Below are 19,299 nucleotides of genomic sequence, written 5' to 3' on the forward strand. Positions count from 1 at the left end.
AGCTGAAGGAGGGGAGGAGACCCAGTGGCCAAAGCCACGCAAACGCAGAAACAGCTGGGACACATACCTGAGCTCGGCCTCTCTTCCAGTCCCGTTTCCCCAGTGTCCTTGAGTGCCTGCCCTGAGCCTGAGGGTTCCACTAGCAGACAGAGACGGTGGGGTCCACAGTGCCTCACAGCAAGGAACCCCAGGCACCAGGGTGGGCTCACACCTTCACACAGCAGGTGCTCAATAGATGCCCTCCTTTGCAGCCAGTCTTTCTGGCGCCTACCGGGCTCTGAGTATCCTCCCTTCACTGCAGAGGGCCCCATTTCCCCGTTTTAGAGAATTTTTAAACCAAACCCTGTGCAGGCAGGAGTCAGGTGGGGTTGAATCTGACCTGGCCCCTCGCAAGGGAGCACGGAGTCCGCAATGAGGGTCTCCCTTTCCCTCTGCAGATCGGATTGCCTCCGGGGCCACTACCCACCGCCATTCACAGCCGGCAGAGTGCACATTCCCGCACACCTGCTGGATGAGGCAGAATGGGGGCCAGTACCATGCGCAAAGCACCGAAAACCCGCCGGCGAGAGGCGGCCAGGATGCGCTGCGCTCCGGAGATCACATCTCAATCCCAGGGACCCCGCGTTTGGGCTCCCGGGCTGCGGTCACTTGGGTCGCTCTGCCTGTTCTGGGGTCGCGGGTGCGGACGGGCTGGGCTCGGATTGGATCCGGGACGAGCGGCGCCGGAGCCGGGACCGCCGGGGACCCTCGGCCGCCGAGAGGTGCCCGAAGTTAGGGAAACAAAGAGCGGATCCGCTGGACCGAGAGGAGCGGGCCGGCGCGTCCGGGGCCGCGGTGCTGGAGGGCGCAGGGGGCCGCCCGGGACCGGGAGCCACGCCCCGGGGCCGCCTCGGCGTCGTGTTCCCACGGCCCGGCCCGAGGCCAGCAGGTGTCCCCCTTCCAGGAGGCCGGCCGGGCCGGGGTCCCAAGGGTTAAGGCGGCCGGCCGCCCCTCCCCCCCCACGGCCTCCCCCGCCCCTCCCCCTCCCCGGGGCGCGGGGCCGAAGCTCCCGGGCGGGCCGGGGCGGGGCCTGACGTCCGCGGGCGGAGCGAGCGGAGCCCGGCCGGGCGCCGCAGACCCGCCGGGCTCCCGCCTCGCCCGCAGTCCCCGAGCTGGAAGATGGCGAAGCCGGGCGCGCGGCCCCGCGGTCCCCGGGGCCCCGTGCCGCTGCTGCTGGCCGGACTGGCGCTGCTGGGCGCGGCGCGGGCGCGGGCGGCGGGCGGTGGCTTCAGCCTGCACCCGCCCTACTTCAACCTGGCGGAGGGCGCCCGAATCGCCGCCTCGGCCACCTGCGGCGAGGAGGCCCCTGCGCGCGGCGCCCCGCGCCCCACCGAGGACCTCTACTGCAAGTTGGTGGGGGGCCCCGTGGCCGGCGGGGACCCCAACCAGACCATCCAGGTGAGCTAGGGCCGAAGGCCGGGCGGGGGTGTGGGGACGCCTGCGCGGGGCGAGCACTGGGCTCGCACTCCGGAATTCCACCCCGACTCGGCGAAGAGCCCAGGTACGCACCGCGGCCGCCGGCGCCCGTCCCGGCGCCCCAGTTCTGCATTTCGGGAGACGGAAGGGACCCCAGCTCGGCCCTTCGGGTTCAGCCAGAGAAGTGCGCTTCCCGCCGGGAAGGCGGCACGCAACCGACCCGGGCGCGGCCGGCACCGGTCGAGTTCGGCAGCGGTGACGAGCTGGACGGGAGGGGCTGGTGCCTGGTCCCCGGCGGCCCCGAGTCCCGGGATCCCGGCGAGGGCGGGACTTGGCCTCCGTGGCCGGCTGCCTGTGGGGAAGGGGCCGACCGCTCCGCCTTCCTCCGGGACAGGCTGGAACCTGCTGGCGACGGGATGGGCCAGGGTTGGGGGCGGAAGGGCCAGACACAGGGAGTGCTAACTCCGGCTGGAGGGTTGAAGCTGTCCCCGCCGGGGTTTCTAGGGAGTCGGTAGGACCCTCGAGGTGGGAGGGGGACAGACGGAGGGGTTTTTAACTGGGGATGATAGCTCGGAGCTGCAATCAGGGGCACCTCTCTGCCTGGGGGCGGGGTAGGGCCTGCTCCGGAGGTTCCCTGGCACCCCATGCTGGGCCCATCCTCCCATCCCTGCCCTACCTTAGGGAGAGTCTGGGGGCCCCAAGGCTGTTGTAACCTGAGCCTCAGCCTCCAGGGACTTGCTGCCACCTTCCTGGTAGGAGAGACGGGGGAGGGGAGGAGCCATGATGGGGGTGATGAATGAGGGAGGTACTGCTGGGGCCCCTTTACAGGGCCTGCCTGCCCACTCCCCTTGCCCCCCCACCACTGTGTGGGTGGGTAGAAGTGAAAGGCGGCCCTGGTGCGGCAGTGTTGTCTGGGACAGAGTGTCACCTCCCTCGGGCTCCTGGACACACCTTTCTGGACTCATGCTCTTCTGAAAGCTCTGCCCAGCTGAGGGGGAGGTCTCAACTCCAGGTTTCCCCAAGCCCAGGTGGGGAAACTGAGGCCTGTAAAGCCCCAAAGCAGACCAGGATCTGGCTAGGGTGAGTGGGGCCATCTGGACCCCTACCCTGGGCCCTTAGTGTCTCTGGGTGACATCAGAGGGGCCAGGTCAAAAGGAGGAGCTTGTGGGGGGCTCCAAAGCTACCCAGATGGCCTGGCTAAGTGCCCCACCCCCCACCCCCAGATGGTCAGCTGGGATTCCACAGCTAATCAGCGCAGGCTCCAGGCCACCTCACCCCTGCCCACCTGTGCTGCCTGCCCAGGCCATTGAGGGAGGGCTGCTTATTACCTCCTCACAGCGTTTAAATGAGCAGCCCAGGAGCTGGTGGCCTGTGGCCCAAGGCCCTCTCCTTAGCTGTGTGGCTTCCCGCATCCCAGCCTCAGGCTCCTCATCTATAAAATGGGTACATCACGAGAGCCACTTCACCTGAAGCTGTGAGCTTGGCCTGCCTGAGGGGCCTGGGAGGCGGTCCGTTACACAGTGACCACTTGGCAAGTGGCCAAGGCCGTGGCATTGCAGGCAAGGGCTCGGAGCAAAACTTGAGTCCTGTGCTCTCAGTCTAGCAGGTTAGGGCTGAAGCCTCACTTTAAAAGTCTGCAGCGCTCAGCTATGGCACCCCTGTGCAGAGGCTCAACCATGGCACCCCTGTTTGGAGGCTGCCAGCATGGCCAGAAACACTGATGGCCAGCCTTGGTTGAGTCACTGGACCTGCTTCCCTGTCCTCTTGGAGGACGAGGTCTGCTCACTGCCCTGCCCTCTTATTGGGTTGGTGAAGGGCCTTGCCTGCAAGCACTGTCTGGAGCTGAGTGATCTGGCCCACCTCTCCATCCCAAGAGCCCAATTTTATGGGTGGGTCAGGAGGGTCGCGTGGTCCACGGCTACAGTCCAGCAGTTCCTGGGGTCCGCTGGGGGAAATGGGCAGAAGCTGGCTGGGGGCATGCCACCCAGGGCACAGGATGAGCCCTGCTGTACATCGGGGCAAGGCAGTCCTGTGGGCAGCTGGGGCAGGCAGAGGGTAACTTGGGGATCTGGCCCTGTGACTTCAGGTGGGCACGTGAGAAATTCTGAGCTGGCCTCAGCGCTGCAGGGGAAGTTGGGGGCTCAGCTGCCAGCATGGTGACTCACTGGGAGGGGAAGTCCTTATCACTGCTCCTTGCTTCCTCGCTCTGTTCCCAGCAGGACCCTCTGCAGCGGAGGGGCGGAGGGAACCTCGTTTCCCCACCCCTCCACCCCCGGCTCCATCCACTGTCCGCCTACGTCAGGCGGCCCTGCTGTGGCCCCGACTCTCTGGGTGGACCTGAGCAGACACTTCCGTTGTCTCCCTTGACCAAGGCAGTCTTCTTTGGAAGGCCCACCACCCTAGCCAGATGGCCCTACCCACCTCCTCTGAGAGCCCCACCAGGTCCCAGACAGCTCGCACACATGTGCTCAGTGTTTCCCATGATCCTCTCTGAGTCCCCCCTCTGGGGCTCTCACAGTCTGGGACCTGGAGCCCAGGTTCCTCCATCTGAGCTGGTGATACAGCTTGTACAGATAGTGCCCCTCTTCTGGGTGTCCTCCATTGCTCCTGCCCTTCTGTGTGGCAGCTCTGGGTTATGGCCTCAGGGATGCAGTTAAGAGCAAGGCAGGGGGACTTCCCTCATGGTCTAGAGGCTAAAACTTTCTGCTCCCAATGTAGGGAGCTTGAGTTTGATCCCTGATCAGGGAACTAGATCCCACATGCTACAATAAAAAGATACAGTGTGCCACAAGTAAGACCTGGCATAGCCAGATAAATAAATAAAATAGATATGAAAACAAGGCAGGTGTACCCCCCCTTGCCCCCTCTGCCCAGGGAGGCAGTAAATGGAGAATCACCAACAGCCTCATGTGACAGAATAAATAAAGCAGAGTGGTGGGGGAGGTGGGTGTCAGGTCAGCTTCTTGGGTGGTCCTGTGCAATGGGGCTCTGCTGAGGAGTGACAGCTGAGCTGGAGGACGAGAAATCAGGGTGCCGGGGCCGTAGGGAGAGGGTAGGGGGGGATCTCCCCGAGCACCCAACACATGGGGTCCTGTTGCTTGGTGGCTTGGCGCCCGGGGCTGCTGCCTCTTGGTCTCGCTGTCCTGGGCACACAGTGGAAGCCGGGAGCAGGTGTGTCCAGGGGAGGCAGAGGTGCACCTTGCATGGGTGGAGGCTGGCGGCTCTCTGGCTGCCAAGCCTGGGAGTGAGGACAGGGCATCTCCCACGCTCCCAAATCCTAGGAGGAGGTCTGGCCCCCTGGGAGGCTGGGAGGGGTGGAGCGGCCACATTTCCCAGACGCGGCCTCTCTGGGCCTCAATCAGTGCCAAGTCTCCGAGGGCCGCCTTTGTGTGTGAAGGGACAGCAGGTCTGGTTTCCTCTGGGCTGGGGGGTTGGGCCTCCACTGGGCCAGCAGCCAGGGCCCAGCGCTGCCCCCTACCCCAGCCTGGGCTTCCAGCACCTGCTCCTGCCCCATGGGGACAGCAGGCTGAGATGGCGCTGGGAGCCTCTGCGTCCCCCGCCAGAGGACAGAGCCCTGGCAGGTGGCTGGACCGTGACAGAAGCAGCTGCCAGGCCCCGCATGGGATCCATTAATCCTGCAGTGGCCGCAGCAGGTGCCAGCATTACGCCCACTCTTCAGACAGGGCAGTGAGGCTCAGCCGCTGCTGGGATCTGGCTGGGTCCCAGAGCTCGGAAATGGCAGAGCCAGCAGGTCCTAGCCTCATCTGCCGGCTGCCCACGTGCCTGCCCTTTGGGGCCTCCCCGCAGGCCGCCTCCCTGGAGACCCTGCTCCATGGCTGTGGGTGAGAGCCTGGCAGGGAAGTTTGAGGGATGGGCTGGTAGAGGTGGGGAGGGGCACACACTGGGCTTGGGCCTTCTGACTGTAGCCCCACCTTCCTACCTCTTGAGATCTCCACTGGGCCCCCTCCTGTGCCAGCCCTTCTGAAGCCCCCTGCAGTGGCCAGTTTTTTTGGGGGGGGGGAAGGACATGCGGCTTGCCCCTTAGCCAACCCTTTGCCATTCAGCTCCAGTTACACTGGCCTTCTTGCTGCTTACTCCTAGTTTGCTCTTCCTGCCCCAGGGCCTTTGCACAGCCAGCCCTTCTGCCTGGAGCACACCCTCTCTTAGGGTGTAGGCCTCAGATGCCACCTCTTCAGGGAGGCCTACCGTGATTTCCCCTCCTGCACTAGGTGCCCCTCCCCCACCTGCTCTCCTGGTTCCTCTATGGCAGGTGTGATCGTCTCTCACATGAGCCGCATTGGCACTCAGTGTGTGTTTGCCAAGTGAATGAATGAACGGCAGACAAGGTTCTGCAGGCTAGGGGTGGGCCATGTGGGCAGAGGTGGGAGTGACCGGAGAGGCAAGAAGTCCCAGCGCTCCTCAGCCATCTGACCACCTCTCCCCCACAGGGCCAGTACTGCGACATCTGCACGGCTGCCAGCAGCAACAGGGCTCACCCCGTGAGCAACGCCATTGATGGCACGGAGCGCTGGTGGCAGAGCCCACCACTGTCCCGGGGCCTGGAGTACAACGAGGTCAACGTCACCCTGGACCTGGGCCAGGTACAGTCCCTGTTCCGTTTCTGCCGCAGCCCCACCCTGTGTCTCTGGCCGAAGGGCTCCAGTTGGGGCATGGGCTGGAAGGTGGGGTTTCCACCTAGAATGGGCTGGGAGGCCGGGCTGGACCGGGCACGGACGGGCTGCTGGTGGCAGGCTCAGCACGGACACAGGCGTGGCAGGGGGCACCTTCCATTGTTTTCTCAGCATCCTCATGGTTCACAGCGAGGCGGGAGGCCAGATAGGGGGCTTCCCAGAGGTCACATGGAGAATTAGGGTGAGGGGCGCTGGGGGGCTGACACGGAGGTGGGGCTGAAAGGCTGTGGGCCCTGTGCCCCTGGCCAGGCGCCCTGGTGTTTACTCAGAGGAATTCCTCTGCAGGGAGCCAGGCCCGCTGGGGAGTGGGAGGGACTGCAGGAATGCACAGGCCAGCGGAAGTGGACATTCCTAGGATACCTGTGCTGCGTGGCCACCCAAGGGTTAGGTGTGCCCCCCTTACTCCCAGCCAGGCGGGCAGGAGAGTGTCAGGCGTTTCCCCCTTTGGTGGATCTGGGCTGATTCAGACTCACAGGCTGTGTCCCACTCCCCACATGACATTGTTGGGTGTCTGGCCTTGGAATCCTGGCCTGTGAAATGGGCCAGCAGTCCCATCGCCTCCTTGGGTGGAGCAGGGCAGGGGTGGCCGGTCGATGAGGCCGAGCCCAGAAGCAGCCAGCTCTGGGCCTGTCTGGGCGTCGGGCTCAGGGTTGATCCTGCTCGACCCCACGCTCACCCCTTCCCTGGTCACAGGGACTGGGGAAGGAGCACTGGACCATGAGCCCAGGGGCCTGAGTCCAGGCCTGCTTAGCCACCATCCTGGTGCGTGACCTGGTGGGTCTCTGCTCCTCGCTGGGCCTCCATCCTGCTATCAGCTTGAGGGCATCCCAGGAGAGGTGGGGACGCATCTCTTGGGAGCCTGGCTGGGTGGGCGGTAGGCCCTGCAGGCGGGTTTAGGGAGCAGTGTTGGTTGCCTCCTGCCCCCACCTGGAGGCCTGGTGGGCAGGGGGTAGTGAGGGGAATGGGTTTGAGTCCCAGTAAGTGGCCTGGGAGTTCCAGGGGGGTTGGGGGGTGAGGTTAGCTCTTAGGCCCTGGGAGGGGCTCCCTTCCCAGGCCCTACAGGAGGCCCCTGGGCTGCCAGCGCTGCCTGGCCCAAGTCTGGGGGGCGCCAGGCCCACTGCCCTTCAGCTCACTGGGCCTTCACCATGCCTGTGCTCTCTTCCCTTCCGCCAGGAGCATGAGAGGGACCTCAGTGACCCTATGTGCCCCAGGGTTCCCCTGTCTCTGGCACTGCCCTAGAGTGGGTGCCGGGGAGGGAGAGGGGGACGTGGACTCTGCCCCTGCCCTGGGGTCAGCAGGGGAGCTTGTGCCGAGCCGCTGGGTCCTTCTCGCCCCTCCTCCTCTGTGGACAAGCCTGGCCAGGCTGGGGCAGGGCAGGGGTGCTCTCTGGGCACACAGTGGTCTGGCCTCCTGAAGCAGGTGGACACAGTGCCCTCCCGAGGTGCAGTGGATGGGACCAAAGGGGAGCTCGGACAGTGCTAACACAACCCCATCCCCGCCCCGCCTCTGTGGCCACCTGCGCCTTGGTGTCCATCTGTGTGAGACAGAGATGCAGAGGTAGGCGGGACACTTGCCCTGCAGACTGGGCCTGCGCTGGGACCAGGGTTTCATTCTGTGTGCGTCTTGCCCACCAAGACTCGGTTTCCCCAAATGTAAAATGACACAAATGGGAAAGCGACCGTTTCCAGCCCTGCTTGTGGGGTGATCGACTCTCCCACCTGCCCACTGCTCTTCCTCTCTTTCTCCCCCATCCTCGCATTTTGCCACCCTCCCACCCATCCATCTACCCACCCACTCTCCTACTCATCCATCTACCCACGCACCCACTAGCCCACCCACCTAATATCCATCCACCCGCCAACCCTTTCCTCTTCTCATGTCCCCACCCCTCCCTTTTTCCTTCTCTTTATGACTTATGAAAGCCCCTATCTTGGTTAAGGGGATGCCAGCCTTGGTTGGGGTGGGGGCAGGGGAGCCTAGGACGTGCCCAGCTGTGTGCTTTGGAGTTGGGTGGAGTGGAAGCATCCAGTGTCCAGCTCCGTGGCAAGAGAGTACCCTTTCCTGGGCATGTTTCTGAGCCACTGGATTTCCAGAGGTGACTCCCATGTTTACCACTTTCCCTTTAGGAAAAGGAGCTCATTGCCCCTTCCTCCCCAAGTCACTGCATGATGACTGGGTCCCTTTGGGGTGCCCTGCCCATGGGGGTTGGGGACAGAGACCAGGTCCCACATGGGCAGAGAGGCCCAAGGGAGTAGTAAATGGGGGCTCTGAAGGATGGAGGGGGCACAGGCTGGAGTGCTGGGGGAAGGTGTTTTGGAGGCACCCTCACAGCGACCCTGGGATCTACCCCCAATCTGGTCATGGGAACAGCCGGCCTACAACCAGACTGAGGGTGTCCCCCGGAAGGACCCTCCGAGCACACTGGCTGTGCAGGGGAAGAGGCCAGTGGGAGGGGCCTGGGGGTTCCCTGGCTTGGGGGCTGGGCCTTCCTTTGGGGCGCAGGTCCCCCTGGGGTGGGGCTGGGTCTTCTGTCGGGAGGCGGTGAGTGGGCAGTGAGGCTGGGCCCTCCGCCTGTGACGGCTGCCAGGGGCCTTTGTTCTGGGATGTGAAGCGGATGCCCCAGGAAAGCGGGTAGGGGCGGGGCAGCTGGCCCTGGGCATCAGTAGGACTTCCTGCCCCCGGAGGCCAGGGAGGACTGCTGGCAGCTCCTCCTCCTCCTCACCCCAGGGGTGGAGCTGCGGCTTGTGGGGCCTGGTGCCTGTAGCATCCGTCTGTCCTGGGACCTGGAGGAGCCTTCTCCTTGTCTCCTCCTCATCGCCTCTGACCTTCCCCAGGATCGGGCAGGGGTCACTGCACTCTATTCTCCCCATTTTGCAGATGGAGAAACCAAGGCCCCAGGAGTGAGGGCCTGGCCCTCACTCCTACCCTGCTGACCTTGGCCAGGACCCCAGACCTGAGAGAACAGGCTATGGGGCTGAGCCTGTGGGATGCCAGCCTCAAAGGGGGTCTCTATGGCTGGAGACTGAGGGGGCACTGTCCCGAGTCCCAGCAGTGGCCTGCCTGGGGCTCCTCCAGGGGCCAGTGGGTTCTTGCTGTCTCCTGTCTCCCCTGCGCCTCTTGCCTACCTCAGGCTCCCTGTTCTGAGCCTCACTTTCTGTGTTCCCAGGGAGTCTTAGGGAGCTGGGCAGGGTGAGTAAGGGCTGGTTCTGGAGGGAGTCCCCTCCCTCTCCAGACGCCCCCTGGTGGCCCAGCCGTGGGGGAGGGCCTCTCCCCAGCAGCTCCCACCTGTGGGCTCAGCCCTCACTCCTCAGATGCAGACACAGGTGAGGAACAGAGGTCCCCTCCCAGCTGTGGGCTGTGTTCTCTGCTTGTGCCCTGAGTGGGGCAGCCCTTTGTCCCAGCCCTGAAAGGCCAGGCCTGGAGGGGAGGAGACTGGAGACCAGGTGAGGGGTACAGTGGAGGGGGTGTCTGGGCTGGCAGTGGGGTGTAGGCTGGGGGTTTGGGTGGGAGGCCAAAAGTGTAGGTTGGGGGACTGAAAATGCCAGGGTGAGGGGTCTGCCCTCCCTGAGGGACAGTGGGGAGGCAGGGAGGGCACCAGCTGACCCCCCACCCCCACCACAGGGGGGTTGGAGCCCCAGAGTGGAGGAGAGGCCAGGCCTTCTATGCCTCGGGCCCTCCTTTGGATGTGGGCTGTGAGCACGTGCCTGGGCCTTGCTGCTCACAAGGGCCTTAGACATGCTGGCTGTTTTGTGGTCAGGACCCCTCATGCAGCTCTACACTCCCCACCCTGGTCCCGGGCTGTACCCCTTCTGAGCTGGTCAGTCTAGGGCTCCCTGGGCAGGCAGCCTGGTCCCGGCGTGCCCGCTGGCCTGCTGGGTTATGAGGTCACGGTCACTGGTCTGGCTGGCCAGGACCAGCTGGGCTCTCAGCCATGTGGGCAGCGCCCCAGGAGGGTCAGTGGGGTTGCTCAAGGGAAGTGGCTGGAAGTATGGCTGACACCGGCCAGGCTCTGGTTACAGGTGGGGGGGACACAGCCCCTTGGGATGGGCTCCCTGGGGGAGGTGAGAGCATGGGGGTCTGGGACAGCCTCCCCAGGGTGAGTCCTCAGGCCAGCAGGGGTCCCTTCTCTCCTTGTGGGAGCCGGGAGACCCTGCCTCAGCTCCTCCTTTGGCTTGGAGGATGCAGGGCCAGGGGGGCCACCGGGGGCTGGAACTGGGGGCCATTTGTCCTCCACCTCTGCTGCCATTCTCCCCCTGCCATCATGGCATGCAGCAACACTCCAGTCTCCTCATACTGAGCCCCCCAGGCTCCTTTCTTCTGTTTTTAAACAAATGCTGTGGCATTGGCTTCCAGTGACATAGCTCACACTGAAGTCTATAAACTGTTTGGGTGTTGGGGTCCTCTTGGGATAAACTCCACTTCCTATGGCCCAAGGCTGGCCATCTGGCCTGACCTGGGCCAGGCTGCAGGGGGTGTGGGACAGAAACAGGAGCTCTGGTGGGGGGGGAGGGGCTGAAACCCCCCCTTCAAGGCAGGGGACCCAAGATAGGATATGGGTAGTTGGGGGTGTCTGAACTCCCCCCCAAGCCCAGCTCCATTGAGGTGCTGTGCCACACAGGTGTTTGCCCTTTGCTCTAGTTGGTGAGCTCCTATAGAGCTGTCAGATCGCCCGATTGCTGAAAATCCCCCTACTTGCTCCCCTCTACACACCTGTATGTTGAGCACCTGGCTCCACAGAGTCAGGGTTCCTGGGGCCTCTGCCTGCCCTCTCTATGTGTCCACGTTTTATTTTTCTTTCCAGCAGTGGCTTTTCCACTCCTGGAGTGGCAGCCATGTGTGGCCTGTTTTCAGCTCCCCGTTGTGTGGATGGCCATTCTTATTTACCCAGCTGGGGGCCTGAGTTGACATGCTCACTAGGCCACCCCACCCCCCACCTCCCGCTGTGGCGTTTATGTTTATCAAGGTTTCCAGATGGGGTCTCCAGGGAGAGGGCAAACCTGGGGTGCTAGCTCAACTAGATTCAGTACCGAGGGCCCTGAGGCCAGTCCAACAGTCCGGGGTGGTGGTCCAGGAGGTCTGGGTGCCCCTGGGAACAAAGGGGGAGCTGGTCCGGACGCCTGGTCTAGGAGGGGCTTCCTGCCCCACCCGGCCCGGCTGGGACCCTGGCCCATCCCTGGGAATCAGCATGGGGCCCTGCTTCCTGCGGGATCAGGCTGAGTCACTGGCTGCCTGGTGATTCATGCTGGCTGCCCAGCCGGTGGGGGCAGGGTCCTCCCTCCCCAGAACAGGGGCACATGGCCTGGCTCGGGGCAGAGGTGGAGTGTGCTGGCCCTGATGACCTTGTGCTCCTAGAGGCTCCAGCATCAGCCCTGTCCTTGGTACATGGGTGCCTGAGTCCAGGAGGCTTCCTGCCTGCTGTCCCCTCCTGCACACCCGTCCCTGGGGCTATGGAGACCCCCTGGTGGTCTGCAGCAGCAGCTTCCTCTCTAGCTCTCCCTGTGTCTTCTGACTCCAGCCCATCCCCTGTTTGCCCTCCCCACCCCCCAATCTCTGCCTCTGGTGTGGCTCTGGGTGACCTCTGCTCACCTGCAGGAACAGGTGGCCTCTTCTCTTTGGAGACTCTCCGAGCCTTCACACCCTTTCTTCAGGTCTTGCACTCTGATCCCTCGCCTCTGACCTCTGCTGTGTTTGTCCCACTACCCGCTGCCCTCCCTGGACCATCTAGCCACTGAGGCCTGGGACGCACCCAGGCTCTCCAGACTCCGTCACCCGCTCCAGGCAGCGGTCACAGGGCAGACCCCCTCCTGGTGAGCCCGGCCCTCCGAGGTCAGGCTGGGTGGGGGGAGCCGTGGCCGAGAGGCGGGTCTGGCTGCTGTCCTGGAGACGTGCCTGCCCCAGAATAGCCAGATTTTTAAAAATAACTCAGGAGGCTTTTGTTTGGCTTTTGCTTTAAAAGACTTTTTTCCTTTTGCGCAGAGCTCTGTAGCAGCGGGAAAGGTCAGGGGAGCTGGCAGCTGAGCAGAGTGGAGCGGGTGGGGACGGCGTGGGGGGGGCGGGCCGTGTCCAGGGAGGCCAGGGGTCTGCACTCGCTCCGGGTCATGCCAGGGGCGGCTGTGCGGCTCCCTGAGCCAGATCGAGGACAGATGGGAGAGCTGAACGTATGCCTTCCTATCCTTCCAGCCTGCTGTGACAGTGAGACAACCAGGTGGACAGATGGACAGAAGGCAGGGGTCTTCCTTGGAGCGCACTCAGAGGGCTGGGCCTTTTGGGGGGGGATAGTTTTCATGCTGCCTCTGTCCTGCCTGATTAGCATCTTCGAGTCAATATTTGTGCAAGTTCTCTCAGCTGGGAAAAATGTGTGCGGCCCGCCGACCTGGGGGAGGGACCAAGCTGGCCATGGAGGGTGCAGCCTGGTGGCCTCGCTCAGGGAAAGGCGGGGGTGGGCCCCACGGGGCTCGGAGCGAGGCTTTAATCTCTCTGGGGGCCTTATGTGGCAGCCATGCTGCCGCCCCCAAAACAGCCTATGTCCGTGTCCAGTGCACACTGAGGCCCCCATCCTGCTGTGTCCCCCTTCCTCACGAAGACCCCTCCTGGCACAGGGGCCGTTTGCGGTCCCCTGGGCTTCCTGGAATGCCTGAGGGGTTGGCCAAGGTGCCTGCCAAGTGTAGGGTCTGTACCCCCAGAGGCTTGAGCCCTTCCCCTGACTGGCAGGGCCAAGTGGAAGATGATGACCTCAAGGCCTGGCAATGGGTGAATAGGCCCTCACCCCCACCACACACACGCCCCGGGAAAGGCCTTTCCCTGCAAAAGCCAGGCCTTCCCGGAAGGGCAGGGTTAGGAATGGGTGTGTCTCAGGGTCCTGGGACCTCACAACCCCCGCCTCCTGCCCCACCCCCCATGCCTGGATTCTAGGCGGCCTGGTCTCCTGAGGGCTGGGCCATGAGGGGTCCGTGGTCCCCTCACTGTCCCTCGGGGGGTTACCACAGCAGCTTCAGGCTGACCAGGGGAGAGGGTGACTGTGGGCATTGGGCAGCCCTGGAGGGGACCCCTGCTCTGTCCCTAGGCTTGGGGCCTGGCTGTCTGACAGACCAGCTGGTTCCAGAGCAGTGGACACTGGAAGGGGCCTGTTCCCCTGGGCTGGGCAGGGCCTTGCTGAGGGGACAGTGAGTGGCCTGAGGTGCGACGTTGCCCTTGAGGCTGGTGAGCAGTTCAGAGCCCACCTGTGAGCAGGTCTGGTATGGGGTGTGACTGAGGGCCCCGAGGGGTGGGGTGCTCACTAGCTGTGTCTCTGCCCTACATCTAGGGCCTCAGCTCTCCCCATGTACAGACTGGGCACCGGGTTCTCCACCGGCCCTGCTCAGGTCTCCTTGGAGCCCAGACTTCGCACATAGAGAGCAGCTCAGAAAATGGCGCCTCATCTTTGGCTTTGGGGAGGAGGTGGGGAGGAGAAGGGGTCCTTGGCCCTCTAAGCTGAGGTCTGGGGCACGGGACAGGGGGACATCCAGGGATGCCGACCTCTGGCCCGGAGGAGAGAGACAAGGCTGTGAAGTCAGATTGAGACCCAGAGATGGAACAGCAGAGATCAGCCTGGGTCACCTGGCAGGACCTTGGGGGATTCTGGGTGCCTCTGGACGAACAGCCTCCCCATCTCCCTAGCCAGGTGCTGCCCCAACAGCTGGGCCCAGCAGAGCTCCAACTTCTGACTCCTGGGTTGGCAGGGTCTCCCTGGCCCAGCTTTGGGAGGGCCTGTGTTTGTTTGTCTCCCCTCTCTGGGCCTCGTGCCAGTGGCAGGCAGAAGCTGGGCCCTGGTGGGTCCTTGCTGCCTGCCCCTGTGGCCTGTCAGTAGGTGAGATGGGCAGGTCCTGAGTTGACTCTGAGGATGATGGGGTGACCAGGATGACTGTGACAGGGTCTCCCATCCCGGGCAGGGGTTCATCTGCCTGCTGTGCAAGGAGGCCAGGCTCCTGGGAGCTTGGTACATCATCTGGCCACCTTCCCAGGCCAGCCACCAGAGCTCTGGGGACAGTGAGATGAGCTTCTGCCATCACTTTGCCCAGCCCCACTGCCTGGGCCCTGTAGACAGGCTGCCTGTGTGTGGGCCCTGTCTGACTCCAGCCTCCATCAGGCTTGTGTGCAGCCTCAGCTGGGGTGGGGCTGGGGAGGGGGTGCGTCTGAGCCCTAAGGCACCCTCAGGCCCAAGAGGGGAGCCCTCCAGAAATGCTGGGTTCTGCTAGTCATCTCTGTGTCCCCAGTGCAGGTCTCAGTGGCCCTGGGCTGGCCCGCAAGCCGAGGGGCTGCTCCCTGAGCCAGCTGGCCCTCTTACCTGGGTGTTTCTGGCCCCCAAGGGCAAGCCCACAGATATCCCCTGAACCTCACCTCACAGAGTAGGGGCGGCCCTCCAGGTGTTTGGGGGCCCCACGTGGCATGGAAGAGGTCTCAGGGGTGTTCACCCACCATCCGGCAGGTTTTCCATGTGGCCTACGTGCTCATCAAGTTTGCCAATTCCCCTCGGCCAGACCTCTGGGTGCTGGAGCGGTCCACGGACTTTGGCCACACCTACCAGCCCTGGCAGTACTTTGCATGTGAGTCTCCCGGCATGAGGGGCTGGCCAGGGGGGGATACCCTGGGTGGGTGAGCTGCCAGTGCTGTGCTCTCAAGGCCTCTGGATACCAGGCCTGCCCTCATGCCCAGCTTCTAGGTGGGCTGGGCTGTGGGGTGCATATTCCTGAAGGCAGGTGGGGGTTCAGGGCCTTGCATCCCTGACATGGCACTGCTGGGTCCATCTCCTAGCTCGCCGTGGACTGGCCTTATGCTCCAGCAACTCCCGAGGTGGCAAAGGCCACCAACTTAGCTGCCCCATCAGGAGAGCATGGGAGCCCTGCGCCCCTGCTCACTGGTTGGCCCTGCCACGTGCCACCCTGACCAATCATGTCCATGCGGCTTCAATTGGGTGGTCCTGGAACTTGTGTCCTCCTCAAGCTCCAAAACCCAAGAGTGAGGGCAGGGCAGCCCTGTGAGGGACAGTCAGGATGGGTGCCCCAAGGGTGGGACTGGGGAGGGACACGCAAGGAGACACTCTGCAGAGAGAGTGGCAAAGGCCTGGCCGGTCAGCTCGCCAAGGGTGGGCAAGTTCAGAGCCTCCGGGCAGGGGCACCCTGGGTCCTGGCGCGCCCTCTGGAGGAAGCTGCGATGTGCTCCACGCTCTGTTCAACAAAACCCCGAGGGTGGGCCGTGATCTTGCATTCCGGTTGATGCTTCTTCCTGGCTGGGCCCCGAGAAGACAGGGCGTGCGCTCGGCAGCAGGGCACTGCCTCCCTCGAGGGCTTCCCCGGAGCGCCCGCGCGCGCTCACCCTCGGCATTCCTGCAGCCTCCAAGAGGGACTGCCTGGAACGGTTCGGACCGCGGACGCTGGAGCGCATCACTCAGGACGACGACGTCATCTGCAGCACCGAGTACTCGCGGATCGTGCCCCTGGAGAACGGCGAGGTGGGCCAGGCGGGACGGCACGGGGCATGCGGCCTGGCGGTCAGTGCTGGCATCATGCCCCCGCCTGATCCGCGTCCATCCTCAGATCGTGGTGTCCCTGGTGAACGGCCGCCCAGGTGCTATGAACTTCTCCTATTCGCCGCTGCTGCGTGACTTCACCAAAGCCACCAACATCCGCCTGCGCTTCCTGCGCACCAACACGCTGCTGGGCCACCTCATGGGAAAGGCGCTGCGGGACCCCACGGTTACCCGCCGGGTAAGCGGGCGGGCGGGGCTGCGGGGCAGGTGTGGGCGGGTCCACTGGGGCTGGGCTGCTGTGGGCGGGTCCACGGGGGCTGGGGCTGCTGTGGGCGGGGCCCCGTGGGACTGGGGCTGCTGTGGGTGGGGCCACGGGGGCTAGGGGTTGGTGAGGCAGGGCCACCTGGACTCGGCAGGAGTGGGAGGCCACGCGCTTACGTTGCGGGCCCTACACAGTACTATTACAGCATCAAGGACATCAGCATCGGCGGCCGCTGTGTCTGCCACGGGCATGCGGATGTCTGTGACGCCCAAGACCCCACAGACCCCTTCAGGTGAGACCTGCAGCTCCCTGCTCATCCCTCCATCTCGTGCTCAACCTGAGGGAGAGGAGGCCTGGTTTCATCGCCCCTACACTGGTCCCTCGCCCCTCATTTTCCTGTGGCCTCAGTTTCCCCATGTGCACAGTGAGGTGGAAGGGCAAGGCCTAGTGTCTGGCTTGGGCCTCTCTGCCCTGCTGCCCGCAGAGGTGGAGCCTTACCTGGACCTGTGACCCAGCTGCCCCTCTGGCGGAAACCCCAGTGGTGCAGGGGAGTCTGAGGGAGGTAACTGCCTGAGGCTGCACGTTCCTGCCCTCTGAGGTGGGGGGAGCTCTCCCACCTTCCTTGAGGACACAGATTATACACTCTCTGCCTCCCCACCCCAATCTCCATCCTCAACACAGGCAGGGGCTGAGGCTCAGGACAGGGAGCAGCCCAGAGACCTCCATCTGACATGGTCAGCGGAGGCTCTGAGCTCAGCCCGTAAGGCAGGGCTCAGGAACCTGCGTCTTTAACAAGCTGCCACTGGTGCTATGTGCCTAAGTGGCTCCAGTGCCATGAAATCAGCAGTGAGCACTCAGCTAAATTATCAGCTGGAGCCTGGCACTAGGCCAGCTCTCCTCCTGGCTCGGCAGTGGATTCGTCCATGTGTTCACTCCTCTCTCCCTCTTTTTCCCTCCCCTCTTCCCTCCCATCCATCAGCAGCTGTGTGTGGAGTTAACACATGCTGGGCTGTGTTCCTGCTCCAGAGGCACAGGTGGGCTTCCCGCCCAACCCCAGCAGCCCCTGTTCTGGGCAGGCAGGGAACGGGAGGCCTGTGCCCAGTGCAGAGCTCCTGGCAGGGCTGAGGGCTCTGGGGTGTTAAAGCAGGTCCAGGGCTAGACAGGCAGTGCTGAAAGAGGCAGCAGAGCCTGCCAAAGGAGTCTGAGGCCAGGCTCCTGCAGCCCCCACACCCTGCCGGCCACCTCCTCCTGCTGCTTCCCTCGCCTCGAAATTGTGCAGCCCCCCCAATTCTGGGGTTTATTGCTATGTCCACATCCTAGTTGATAGGGAGGTGGATAAAGCCCAGACAGTGCAGAAGCTCACCCCTGTTCTCATAGTCAAAAAACACCAAGAGGTGAACCCTAGACCTCCTCAGGTGTGACTGATGGGTCTGCAGGGGGAGGGGTGCGATCACACTGGTGCAGGCCCCCAGGAGCCGTGTGGCCCATGCAGCCTCAGTGTGGCCCTGGGCGAGGATTCCTGCCCACAACTTCAAGTGCTGAACCCAGGTGCAGCTGGTTGCTTCGGGAAATTAAGTGCCAAGTGGGACTCATGATGGTTGTTTAGGGCGCCAGCTGGGCGGCCAGATCAGCCCCAGAGGAGAGGCAGGCCTGCCCGTGCCTGCCAGGAGGGCGTCGGCATCCACCCTGACTCACTTGCACCTGGGCATAAACAGAACTCTGCTCACCCCGCAGGGCGAGTGGGGTATCTCCCCCAGAACCACAAGTGCCAACACCCCTCGCACACCCATGCCCTGCAGCATCAGCCTGTTATGTCCTCCCTGTGTTGTGTCTCCTGCCTTTTCTGCCTCTTCCACGAGGGCTCTGCCCTACCAGCTGCTCTTCTCTGCCCCTCAGCCTCTACCACCATCACCTCCATCCCCACCTGCATCCTCTCTGTCCTCTCTACCACCATCGTTCTGAGTGCCGACTACCTGCCCAGTCTGTGCCCAGCCCCCAGTCACTCTTCCCCACCCTTGGGTTTGGAAGGCACGTGTTTTGTTTCTGTTGTGTCTTAGTCTATTCAGGCTGACAGAATGCCAGAGGCTGGAGACTTATTCCTCACGGTTCTGGAGGCAACTGAGGCCCCCTTTCTAGTTCATAGGTGACTGTCTTCCAGCTGTGTCCTTGTAGTGTGGGAGGGATGAGGGAGCTCTCCGGGGTCTTTTTATTTATTTATTTATTTATTTTTTAAGATTCTTTTTTGTTTTAAAGGATTTTATTTTTGGCTGCACTGGGTCTTTGTTGCTTCTTGGGAGCTCTCTCTAGTTGTAGAAAGTGGGGTCTGTTCTTAATTGTGCTACTTGGGCTTCTCATTGTGGTGGCTTCTCTTGTTCCAGAGCACAGGCTCTACAGCACATGGGCTTAGCAGTTGCTGTGCAGGCTTAGTTGCTCCACAGCATGTGTTCTTGCGGACCAGGGATTGAACCCGTGTCCCCTGCTTTGGCAGGCGGACTGCCAACCATTGAATCGCCAGGGAAGTCTTCTTTGGCGATAGTTTAGCCGGCTGTAGAATTCCTGGTTGATGGCTATTTCTTTCAACACTTGAGAAATGTCATTTCACTGTCTTCTGGGTTATAATCTTTAAACACTCTCTTTTTATGGTTTCCACCTGATTGCTCCATGAAGTGAAGTTCCTTGGGTGCGGCCCTGCTGTTGGTTGCATCGAGTGACCCCACTGGGTTGTTTCTGTGCAGGTTTTCAATAGGGCTTCACCACGTGACCATGTGCCCTAGATTGGGAAGAATCCCTCCAGCGTGATTTTCCAAAGACTTTTGACAGATGCCCTAATCTTTGTGTTAATTTCTTGGTTAAGGGGTACACTGACAGTGTAGATTCTTGAAAAATCAAACACCAGCCACAGGGCCTTGGTTGAGGATCCTTGGGGCTTCCTATGATGGCCTCTCTGTGGCAGGTTATTCCTGGTCCCCCCCTGGATGCCAAGGAGCAGCAGTGATGCCTCTCCAGGCTCTGTAGCCCCTTGTGCAGGAACGGAGGGGCTCAAGTGGGTTTGGAGCTCTTGGTCTCTCCTTCTTGTACTGGCTCCTGGGGCCGGCTCAGGACTTGCAAGCACTGTGGTACTGGTCTAGGACTGAGGAGCACACGGCCCTGGGGTGGGGCTGTGCTTCCTGCCCACCCCTGACTGAGTTGTGGAGGTGTGTGCCAAGGGGAAGGGTGGTTCTGTGCTCAGTCCTCAGCTGCAGCCAGCTGTCCCCCTGCCCACTGAGCCAACAGGAGCTGCTCTCCAGGACAGTAGGCTGGATTCCAGCCCTCTGACTGGAGTCCACCCCCAGCTGGAAGAGGAAGCAGTTCTTGGCCACTTGCCCCTGGGGAGGAGCCCTGGGTAA

General features: G+C 62.9%; 1 protein-coding gene across 2 annotated transcripts in view; it reads left to right on the forward strand.

The window, feature by feature from the left end:
- Window positions 1-1,075: 1,075 nt before the first annotated feature.
- The window catches only part of LAMA5 (laminin subunit alpha 5), a 50,569-nt gene continuing 32,345 nt past the window's right edge, over window positions 1,076-19,299 (forward strand). For both annotated transcript variants that reach the window (XM_081561098.1, XM_081561097.1), the window contains exons 1-6: window positions 1,076-1,437; window positions 5,904-6,056; window positions 14,611-14,728; window positions 15,515-15,633; window positions 15,719-15,889; window positions 16,108-16,205. In XM_081561098.1, coding sequence (XP_081417224.1) covers window positions 1,159-1,437; window positions 5,904-6,056; window positions 14,611-14,728; window positions 15,515-15,633; window positions 15,719-15,889; window positions 16,108-16,205 — 938 coding nt within the window. In that variant the 5' untranslated portion in view covers window positions 1,076-1,158. The remainder of the gene's footprint in view (window positions 1,438-5,903; window positions 6,057-14,610; window positions 14,729-15,514; window positions 15,634-15,718; window positions 15,890-16,107; window positions 16,206-19,299) is intronic.

Source organism: Giraffa tippelskirchi, chromosome 13 (genome assembly GCF_054371585.1).
Source record: "Giraffa tippelskirchi isolate mGirTip1 chromosome 13, T2T-mGirTip1v1.2.pri, whole genome shotgun sequence".
Lineage (NCBI taxonomy): Eukaryota > Metazoa > Chordata > Mammalia > Artiodactyla > Giraffidae > Giraffa > Giraffa tippelskirchi.